Source organism: Mesitornis unicolor, unplaced genomic scaffold (assembly GCF_000695765.1).
Source record: "Mesitornis unicolor isolate BGI_N332 unplaced genomic scaffold, ASM69576v1 scaffold3236, whole genome shotgun sequence".
Classification (NCBI taxonomy): domain Eukaryota; kingdom Metazoa; phylum Chordata; class Aves; order Mesitornithiformes; family Mesitornithidae; genus Mesitornis; species Mesitornis unicolor.
This window is the reverse complement of record NW_010191515.1, coordinates 7,111-18,235: the sequence shown is the minus strand read 5'-3', so window position 1 is coordinate 18,235 and position 11,125 is coordinate 7,111. Positions and strand designations below refer to the sequence as shown.

At 44.9% G+C, this 11,125-nt stretch overlaps 1 protein-coding gene across 2 annotated transcripts in view; it reads left to right on the top strand.

Annotated features, from left to right (window-relative positions):
• LOC104542436 (alpha-actinin-1) overlaps nucleotides 1-10,318 on the top strand; it is a 45,228-nt gene extending 34,910 nt beyond the window's left edge. Inside the window, exons 14-20 of one of the 2 annotated variants that reach the window (XM_010186744.1) lie at nucleotides 793-975; nucleotides 1,721-1,855; nucleotides 2,699-2,878; nucleotides 3,781-3,927; nucleotides 5,306-5,386; nucleotides 7,450-7,608; nucleotides 9,416-10,318. In XM_010186744.1, the coding sequence (XP_010185046.1) occupies nucleotides 793-975; nucleotides 1,721-1,855; nucleotides 2,699-2,878; nucleotides 3,781-3,927; nucleotides 5,306-5,386; nucleotides 7,450-7,608; nucleotides 9,416-9,574 (1,044 nt within the window). In that variant the 3' untranslated portion in view covers nucleotides 9,575-10,318. Of the gene's footprint in view, nucleotides 1-792; nucleotides 976-1,720; nucleotides 1,856-2,698; nucleotides 2,879-3,780; nucleotides 3,928-5,305; nucleotides 5,387-5,931; nucleotides 5,998-7,449; nucleotides 7,609-9,415 lie in introns of both variants that reach the window. The other variant, XM_010186743.1, reaches the window with a different exon arrangement.
• Nucleotides 10,319-11,125: the final 807 nt, after the last annotated feature.

Below are 11,125 nucleotides of genomic sequence, written 5' to 3'. Positions count from 1 at the left end.
CTCGTTCCCTGCGTTTGCTTCCCTAGTCTTGATCTTCCAGGCTTCTGGGATGAAGTACCTTAAAGGCCTGTAGAAGCAGTGGGAGATGAGCCAGAACCAACTGGCTTATCAGCTGTCTACAAGCTACCAGCAAGCGTGCCTCCACCGTCGGTTCTTGGAGCACAGTCTGGGCGCCACAGCAAGACTGGGAAAAGAAAGGGCCTGTTGTGTTCAGGGAGGAGCTGTTTTTCAGCAGCAGGAGCATGTGTTGCCTGTGCGAGTTTGCTGTTGGCTGGACACCTTCACCTAGTTCTGACTGACTCTGATCAGACTGAATGTGACTCTTATCGTTCGTCTGGAGTTAGGTGTAGAACTAGTATGTACCTAGGGGGAGAATGAAAAACATGGTGCATGTCCTGGTGTTCTATGATACGATTCTATGACTGCTTTAAAGAAACGCCAGTAGTGAGTTCTTCGTCTCAAAGGGGCTGACAGGCACTCACTGAGCAGTGTTGTGTTAGTTCCCCATCAGTTATGAGCCAGAATGATTCCACCATTCTTTGGTGTATGATCTCTGTCACTGGTCAACATGGGACAGTAACAGAGGGAAAAGGAGACTTCACATCATTTAACTACTTAAAACAGCCTGTTTGGTGATGCTGGGAGAGCCTGAAAAGTGTGTTAGAGTAGCCTGCTTTGTACCCTGGGAAGATGTAGGCTTTTGCAGTCACTTCTGCAGGGATACTTTTGCTGAAGAAGCTGTTCAGTCACTAATGCTCTTACTCTCCCTTTGCTGCTGCCTGCCTTCTGCAGGGATTGACCACTGCCCATGAACAGTTCAAAGCCACTTTGCCAGATGCCGACAAGGAGCGACAGGCCATCCTGGGAATCCATAATGAAGTCTCCAAGATTGTCCAGACATACCACGTCAACATGGCAGGAACGAATCCTTACACTACGATCACCCCTCATGAGATCAATGGCAAATGGGAACACGTGAGTTTTTTCCAACCTTGCAAGTTAGCGTGGGAGGATGTTGCTGCTCGGTCACTGGGGCCCCAGGAAGTAGATTGTTTACTTTTCAGTTACCCCCTTGTGCTCACTGCTGAGTTTTTGGGTTTTGGTTGGGGTATTTTTGTCATTTGTTTTTGGCTCAGCTGCCATGTGCTTGGAAAGTCGAAGAGATCTTTCATATAAGTGCCTAAGAGGTGACAGATCCCTTTTGCTATTTTTATAATGAAAGATGCTAAATTAAAAGCTTTAGGGTTTTCAGGCCTCAGTTGACCTGACAGGCAAGTAAGTATGGCGTGTGAGTCAGTGTCCTTTTTTGCCACTCAGCCCTTCAGATGTTTAATCTCCACAGCAAAGTAGCCTTTCCTTGCTGTAATCCTAAAAGAGCAGCTACTCTCCATGCCGGCTGTGCTGATGGTTTTCACTACCAAGAGTTCACCAAAGAGAGATCTGAACAGGATCCTGTAATTCATTTAACACGAGCCACCGAAAACCCAGGTAGTGAATGGAAGCTGCTTCTGGTCTTCCATGGCCTGGGACGAGTTTGCAGCGTGCATCTCACAGCAGATGGGATTCACTTTCCCTGAGCCTTCCCACCGTGCCCTAAACAGTGTGACTGCTTGTTTTCAGTGCAGACACCCACTCTTCCCCTCCTTGCAGCAATTTCTCTGTTTACTGTACTTGTGCTTTCGTATGTATAAACTGCACACTTCCTCACTCTATGCTGTAGGTGCGGCAACTGGTTCCCAGAAGGGATCAAGCCCTGATGGAGGAACATGCTCGCCAGCAGCAGAACGAACGACTTCGTAAACAGTTTGGTGCACAGGCCAATGTCATTGGACCCTGGATCCAGACCAAAATGGAGGTAGTGTTTTGCTCACTTTGAAACAGTCTGTTTTCCTCTGTGATTTTCACTGATGTTCTTCTCCTTGGGTCTTTCTTGACCGCTATCATGCTTGTTCTTCCCTTCGCATTACAGCAAGAGAAACATTCGTAGGAAATACAGAGAATCCCAAGATTGATATCAGTTACAGAAGTGCTTGTGCTTTTCTTCCCCTAACTCTGTAGTACAGAGATAAAAAACATGACTTAAAATAGTGAACGCTGGTATTTCAAGTGAGCTGTGTTGATATGCAGCAAGTTAAGGACCCCACATCAGAAGCATGTTTTGTGTAACTGCTTTCACAGCAATGGTCTTGATACACATGGCAAAATAAATACAATTAGCATCTCGAATATCAGCAAAGGAGACATATTTTCCAGAAAGATCTTCTCCCTCTAGGTAAGATGTGAATTAAAGGAGTTGGAGTTGATGAAACGGAAAAATACGAAGCTGTTACTGATGGCAGAAGCTGTAAAGAAGAGAGCAATTACAGAAATAGTTCTATATAAAGGGACTAAGCTAGTGGCAGATACTACATCAGAAGGAGGTCTGGCTTGGCACGTTACTAGCTTATGGGCTGCAGTTTCCTTTTTTTTATATATCCTTGTATTAGACACATCTCATGTGACTCACTTCACTTGGAAAATGTTCAGGGCTCTGCTAAAATTTTTGCTGACACTGTCTCAGCTTATTTAAAGTAACTGCTCCGTGATATTGTTTTTGAATCATCGTCCTGTGTGAGCGTGAAATAGCTGCAATAAATGTCAAGCGTGTTGAGGTTTGTCCTTTCAGCGGGGTCTGACACCTTTGCCTTTGCTAATGCAGGAGATTGGCCGCATTTCAATAGAGATGCACGGGACCCTGGAGGACCAGCTGAACCACTTGCGGCAGTACGAGAAGAGCATTGTGAATTACAAACCAAAGATTGACCAGTTGGAAGGAGACCACCAGCAGATCCAGGAAGCGCTCATCTTTGACAACAAGCACACCAACTACACCATGGAGGTAAAAGTTTTGACAGCACATCAGACAGCCTCATCTGCCACATCTAGCTCTGGCAACGTGGTGTGGTTCTCAGGAAAACAGAGAGCTTGACGACGTGGCCAAGCGTGCAACAACATGTTACTGTTATTTTTTTTTTGCCTTGCTGTACTTTGTGCCAACCCATTCCAATGTACTTCCAAATAGAGGCAAAAGAAATAACCTGAATGAGATCAACAGTATTACTTGAAAAATTGGCTGATCTCATTTCTCCTGCCACCCGACTGTGGCAGCCTCTATTAGCTGGGATTAGAAAGACCAGGGGAGTGCTGGTGGTTTTGAGCTGCCACGGCCTGGCAGAAGAAAAAAGTCCAACAAAAGCTTTTAAAAATTGGAGTCTGGCTTTCTGTTGACAACGTGATGTTTCTTGGAAGCAATGTGAGTTCAACATGAGTCGCAGAACACAGACAGGCTTTGAAACTTGTCTTTTGGTTTGTGGCCAGCTCTCCATTAAGCAGAGGCAGTGGAGCACCAGTGTCTTCCAAGGACTGTGGTTTATTTATTCTCTTGGTAAAGAGAATTTTCTGCCCAACTAAGTCCTAGAAGCACTGGGTTTGATTCTCATTTGTGTTAAAGACCCCCAATATGTTGCTCTAACAAGGAAAAAGGAACTTTGCAATAGGTCTAAGACTTTCTTAATGACAAGAATTGGCCTCTTCAATATTTTTTTCAGTCAGAATTCAAATTTTAAACATCTGGTTGGCTCACACTGCACATGAGAAGGACGCTTTTCTGAGCAAATGGACTTCTCCTCCCTTGGCCACCAGGATCATTTAACTTGCAACAAGTAGCCCATTCGATCCACTGGCCTCAGAGGCAGAAGAGCTACTTTTGAATGTTAAAATTGTCCTGTCCTCTTTCTCCAGCATATCCGAGTGGGCTGGGAACAGTTACTAACAACAATTGCTAGAACCATCAACGAAGTGGAAAACCAGATCCTGACCCGTGATGCCAAAGGAATCAGCCAGGAACAGATGAATGAGTTCCGGGCTTCTTTCAACCATTTTGACAGGGTAAGTCAGTGCTGACTGCAGCTTGGTAAGCTACGAGCTTCCGTGTAGACTGCGCAGTGCGGTAAAAAACAAACAGTCACTGTGATCAAACTAGATCAAGAGGAGGTGTTTCATTCTGAAAAACGCCACTCCTGTGGAGCGCTCATTCCTGTGAAGATTGCTAAGTGATCATTAGACTGGAAGGAGAAGTGTGTCTATAGATGTCCTGTATGTATAGGAGTAGCAACGCTTTCAAATTGCTGAACTCTGGCTATTTCAGCCCTTCTCTAGCTGCTTAAGAAAAACAAAACCAATTACTTCTTTTCTTAGCAGAGGGACCCATAAAGGCCTTTAGATTTTGACCTTCATATCATTTGCCCCTTCCTCCACGACAGTCTGAACGATAATGCAGAGGGAATGTGAGTTTCCCATCTGCAACTGTGTGTTTTATTTACAAAGGCTTAATGCTGACTTTAAAAGCTGATTTTGTGGAAGAAAGTCACTTGGAATTGGCCTCACCATCCTGTCTGTAGCTTCCTAGATCTGACTAGAGATGGTGGTGGCACACGGGGGCTCTTCAGTGCTTGGGGGCTGTCCTGAGCTAAAATTCTGCAGGGTGGATGGGGATTCTCAGTTCCTGTGGTAGCCTGTGTATAGTTTGGGTACATCCAAACAGTGGAGAGCAGGGAATGAGCAAAGGGAAAAGCAGCTGCCAAGCCGCGTTGTGCTGCACTTCACAGCAGTGCTGTTTTGCAGAGCTGAGCACTTGAAATAGCTTTGCCAGTTGAGGCTCCACCTCATGGGCAGGTCTCATAAATACAGCCATAACACTGCTCCCCTGAGCTTCAGCTGGTTTTCCTTGTCTGTCCCTGGGATGCCCTGACAGCTAAGCTTCCCCGGGTGTGTTGCCAAACGTACCTGCCCTCACCTACTCCTTTAAGTGGGACTTTTGACTAGAAGATTAAGGCAATGCTTCCCACTACTTCTGCCTGCTTACTTGCACTCCGAGTCACTAGTGAAATACAGGGCTTCTGGCCGTGACACAAGTAATTCACTTGGGAGATGGAAACCTTGAGGCTTCTGAGCATCAACTGGTTTTGTCATTCAAATGCTCTCGAGATGTGTGACGAGCTCTCTGAGAAGGAACTGTTCCAAGAGCATTGTTAGCACACCCTGAAATGTCATTGTGATATCTAACGTTGTGCACTTTTTATTTTTCTTCCCTGTCTTTCCATCTGCATGTCATCCTTGCTCTCCTCTCTCCTCACCCACTGCATGGTGCACCCGTTTGTTGTCCTTCCACCTCCCTGTGACCTCCTCTGTGTCTCACTTCCTCCTGCTCCACACCGTCACCCCACTGGCACTGCATGTCCTGCTGCCTGGCACACCGCATAACCAGGACCACTCCGGCACACTTGGCCCTGAGGAGTTCAAAGCCTGTCTCATCAGCTTGGGTTACGATATTGGAAACGATGCACAGGTACTGAATGCTAGTGGTGAACACTGCCAGATGTTAAACTGTGAAAAAATAACAGTTTTTTCCTTTCTTTTCTTGTTTGTCTTAATCCATCTGTCACTGCTGTTGTCGTCTTTGACTACATATACATATCACTTTGCTGTACTACTTCTCTCTAAATGTACTTTGGTATCTATTCCTTCTTAATTTCCTAATTGCTTATCTTGGGAGAATTCCTTCTATGTCTTCAAACTACTCCATTTACTTCTGTGTCACTTAACACTCCTTTTCTTGTTCATCCCTCAATCTGTCTTGCTTGATACCTTCTTTTTTTTTCCACCATCAATATGTTGTATGTAAACTATTACATGTCCAAAACCACCTTTGCTTCTTCATGGTTTCACAAACTACCTTTCCTCTGTTGTTTTTTATTGTCCTGTAAATCCATCTTTCCATCTCCTCCTCCCTGAAACTCATTCTTTGTAATGTCTTTTGTGGGTTCATTTCTCCCTGGACTGGTCTCCCTGTTCCTCTCTTGGCTTTTTCCATCTTTGCATCATTCCCTGTAGAAGAAGACTGGTATGATGGATTGTGAAGATTTCCGAGCCTGCCTTATCTCCATGGGTTACAATATGGTAATGTAGAGCCCTCTGTCACTCTTGTTCAAAGTGATGCTTGTAGGCCTCTTCAAAAATAAAGGGAGAATGTGTAGTGAATCAAGGTAAATACAGCCTTATGTTCCAGAATTATCAGCAATGGATGTTAAAACTATTACTAGTTGTACCTGTAAAATTCTTGTCTCACAGCAGTAACTGAAGGTAAAACAAAATGGAAATGGTTGTCTAATTCCTGTGTATTTCAAATAAGAATTATATTTATCTACCTGTGTAGCTACAAGAAACAATAAACTCCCTGGTATCTGTACCTGCGCTCTGCAGAGCACACAACCGCCCCAGCCCTAAGTGTCAGTTGAACTCATCTGGAAGGACACACAACCGGATTTCTGAATCCGCTCAAACACTGCTCCTCTCGTTCCTACCATTTATTCCACATCTCTCTTCCTGTACATTTCAGTCAAGTTCTAGGTTTCCCTCACCAGAGTACCTGCATCATCAGAACAGTAACGTGTGGTACCTTGAGAGGCATGATACCTGGTAGGAAGAGCTTCTCCAAAGACTGATGCTCACCAAAGGGCAGGAGAAGAGCAAGCTGTACTCTCAGTATCTTTGCTCCTGATGTCAGGCAAAGCAGTGTTTATTCATCTTACTTATCAGCCCAGCATAAATACAGACTCTTTAGCACAGAGTGCCAAGCTGCAGTAACATTTGATTAGATACCTTAATTACTCAAAGGTTTACTCTTCTAGATGTGTTAGAAGAGACTGCTCCCAGGGGAAGACTCAGCTAAGCTCTCACCTCCTACTTACCTGGGGAGGAAGGAGTCCCAGAGATGAGAACAGATGATCTGTTTGTATGGGAAAAAAAAAGCAGAAAAGTACACTGTACAGGCTTGGCTTTTGTAGCAAACGTCTCTGCAGGATCTTCCCTGTGAAGGCTGCTTCTCTGGGCCACTCCAGCAATGTCAGTCCTTCTGTCCAAAGCCTGTCTAGTTAAGATGAACCAGATGTTATTGAAGACCCCAGAGACAATTCTTCTGGTGGTTTCTGTTCTGGCAGATGAGCAGTACTGTAAAAGTTGTCTTTTAGTAAATGAAAGTAAAAGGACTTGAGGAATGCACATCTTCAACTGTTGCTAGAGACATCCAGTGTGACACGTATTATCTGTGTCTTCTCTGAAGTCTGTGTGAGACTGTTCCCTGACAGGAGCATTGTCTTAGAGCTGGATGGAGCTGGATGTTGTCCTAGGCCACAGCTGATAATATTTTATTCCAAAGAACAAATGAGTGGGAAGCATTTGTCCACAACAGCAAGCTAAAAAAAAAAGAGTATTCTGATTAAAAAAAGAAAGCAGTAGTTTCTGTTTGGCTTTGTTTTTCTAGCTGTGAGATGTGCTGCTGAACAGTTTCTCCCCACTTAATTAGCACTGCTGCCCAAACATCCAGGCTCACATGACCCTCTTGTTCTCCAGGGAGAGGCAGAGTTTGCCCGCATCATGAGCATCGTGGACCCCAACCGCTTGGGGGTAGTGACGTTCCAGGCCTTCATCGACTTCATGTCCCGGGAAACAGCAGATACAGACACTGCTGACCAGGTGATGGCTTCCTTCAAGATCCTGGCGGGAGATAAGGTGAGGCTCCAACACCTTCCTTTCCTATCTGCATTGCTCCTGCTCTCCTTTTAGTCTCTGGTCTCCGAGACAAAGTGTCGAGGGCAGCACTGTGTGGTGTGGAGGGTGTTTTCACAGGAACACTGTGCAGCGCTGGAGGAGTGCGAGGTTGAAGTGCGAGTTAATGAGCAGCCTGCCCGGGCACTTGGAAGTCCTGCTCAGCTCTCAGTCAGAACTTTGCTGCCCACTCTTGCTGTAACAATTTAATTAGGAGCTTGTTTGCGATTTGTTATTTCAAAATGTACAAACAATTGGACAGATGGTTCTTGATTAGTTTTGAAGAACTATTAATTGCTGACAGCTGTAAACTTGAGATGGTCTTTCTCAGATATGCACGCGTCACGATCGGTTGTTACACAGTCAGTAGTAGGTTTTCATTGAGGATGTGCTGTGTCTGTAAGAGGAGCATCTTTTAATCGTTAGTAATTTGTTGGAAGTAAGAACTCCCAGGCTGATACTGAAAGTACTGATTTTCTAAATTTGCATCATCAGTGGAACCATCTGATAAAAACGATGTAATCTTATTTTTCTTCTATAACAATCCCCACTAATCTTTTATGTAACTGAACAAGTAACATATACGTGCAATATTAACATATATCTATATTTGCTAATGATTCTATTCATCTCACTCAAAATGTGGGATACCATTTCTCAGATTGTAATGAGTTACCCTTAAACCCAGTGCTCATTTCCATGTTTTACTGATAACTTTCTCCTAATCTGTAGAGTAGAAACCCATGGTCCTTTAGGCATCGGCCTGACTGACGCCAGCCCTATTGCCTGAAAATTCCACGTCATTCAGATAAGCCAATGAGTGAATTAAATGCATACTGGTGGATACAGCGTTACTAACTCTTTTGCTCTGTACAGTATGTTAAATACACTTGTGAGTGTTTAATATGCTCTGGTGACTATTACATGAATCAGGCAGTATTTCATTATGAGGAGAAATACCTCTTACTCACTCCAATCATGAAACTGAAAGGTGGGGGGGAAGAATAAAAAGTCAGAGGAGACAGAGAGATGGTGTGAAACCTGAACCGTTATTCAGAGGACTGCAGATGCCCATGAGTCAGCTAACGACAACGTACTGGTTACCAAACAGGCAGCTACTGTTACCTTGGCATGGAGAGAAGCCAGGCTACCTCAGCTCAGCGAGTCTCCAGAAGCCAAACTCGTATAGGAAGTTTTGCTTGTTTCTTAAAAGTGTCTGCTGTGAAAGGCAAGGGTTGTTGGGGGAGCTGTGGAAGCAATACAAAGCGTTTGCCTGTCTGCTGCCTGCCTTGGTGCCACCAGCCAGAGCTGGTGGGGATGGCTCCTTCCCTTGCTCTGAGGAGGGGGAACGTCAGCTCCCCAGCAGCACAAGCAGCTGTGACCTCCTGCCAGTGAGGGACAGGAGCCGCAGGAAATTCCTGCTCGTTTCCATTTGCTTTCAGCAAGACCTCCACAGTCAACGGGAAGGCACAGTCCTACACTAACAGCTCGCCTTACTTGCCTCCAGGTCCTTCCTTTAGGTGTGCCAGCTTCTGTCCTGCAGAAACAGTCTTTCTCCATTGTAAAAACCATTTTCTTGTCCAAGCGGTAGGGAAGCGGCTGCGTTTCCTCCCGAGGCGAACGCGCAGAGCTCCCTGTGTGGGTGCACGGTACCAGTCCAGTTGCTGTCCCTGACTGCTGCTCGTTGCCCTGGGCGGACAGGGGCTGGCTGTCCCTCTGAGGAAGCTCCGTTTTCTGAAAGTCGTGACTGTCGTGTCTGTCCTCCTTGCAGAACTACATCACTGTGGATGAGCTGCGGCGGGAGCTGCCTCCTGATCAGGCCGAGTACTGCATTGCCCGAATGGCGCCCTACAGCGGCCGTGACGCGGTACCCGGTGCCCTGGACTACATGTCCTTCTCCACGGCACTCTACGGCGAAAGTGACCTTTAACTTCTCTCTGTCCCACCACACGCTCCCTCCCCTCTCCCCCGTCCGACGCACCCTTCTTCTTTCTCTTCGCAAAGCAGCCTCTGCTCCGCTCTTTTTTGTGTTTCCCTGGTTTGCTTCAGATAACGGATCACGTTTTTAAGTGGGGTGGGGGGGGACATTGACGTGGCACCGCCTACCTTGCCCTTGAAATAACAGTTTACAAAGTTATTTTGTGCAAAAAAAAAAAGTGAAGTTTTAAAAAGAACAGACATATTTTATTATAGAAAAAGGTATTTTTCTCCACCAGATTGAAACTTAAAAAGAAAATGTTAAAATATTGCACCAAATATTTTTTGTTGTGACATAGAAAGTCGAGCACAATGTTACATTCCATCCTTTCCAAAAAGAACCAAACGACGACAAACGCCACTCGTTCTGTTCGCTCTTACATTTGCGTACGTCTCTTTCACCACAGGTATCGGGAGGGGGGAAGGCACACAAGTGCATGTGTTTGCTGGTTCACTCATTTCATGAAAATATTTTATGATAAACTTTTGAAATCGCTGTGTTTTCTAGGGAAAAATATAATGTACACAGCTCATGTTTTCATATTTAATTAAAAAATACAATATGCCTCCTATGTTTATCAGTGCACAACTTTTTTTGTTGCTGAGAGTTGTCTGATTTCGGAACATGAAGCTTGAGAGTTGATAACTTTGATATTGCTTGTCACAAACCATATTAAAAATTTCTTGTGATAACAAATCCAGACTTTATTTATTTATACAGTAAAATTGTTTAGTCCTGTGTAGCCGAAACCACAAACATGATGAAGAGAGTCTAAAATTAATATTTTTTTAAATTGAAATTGCAGTACTTTAGGGGTAAACTTCCTTTCTTCCCTAATCTTTTCATTCTCGTTGAACGAAGCAGGAGTTTTCACAGCTTTCTTACTGCTTTAAATGAAAGTCTGAAGCGTCCCTGATACACCCACATCTCCAGGAACAACGTTCTTGTTATTCCTGAAGAACCAGGATAGAATCGGTTACTAGACCTGTGCGAACAACCAACCACGGCATCTTGAACCATCTATGAGGAACTCCTCCATCCCATGCCCAGCATTGACTGTCTCACTGCTCTTCACAATCTCATCTTCCAAAGGCCTCCAGATCCTCTTTGTGTGGGACATTAGAGAGAAACCGGCCTTCAGAACAACTCCTGCGGGACCTTTCGTGGGTCATAAAGTAGCACACACACGCTTGGCCTTGCTTTGACCACCCTCTTCCCTCGTACACAGGAGCTGCCCTGTCCCTGGCTTGCTGCACCTGGAAAAGGACATTTGCACTGTCACACAAGTTGAGGTTCTCTGTGGGTTGGACCCATTCCCAGAAGATTTAATGATACGCTTTTTTTAATGCATATTTGGTTTTTTTTTAACTCTTTAAACCAGAGTGGGAGGAATATCCATTGGGTTATTAAATTACTGTTGTCTGGAGAAAAGACCCGTGCTATTTCAAAATAGGGCTGGAAAAAAGGCATAGGGGCACCAGGTCTGCTGCCACTCTGAGAACG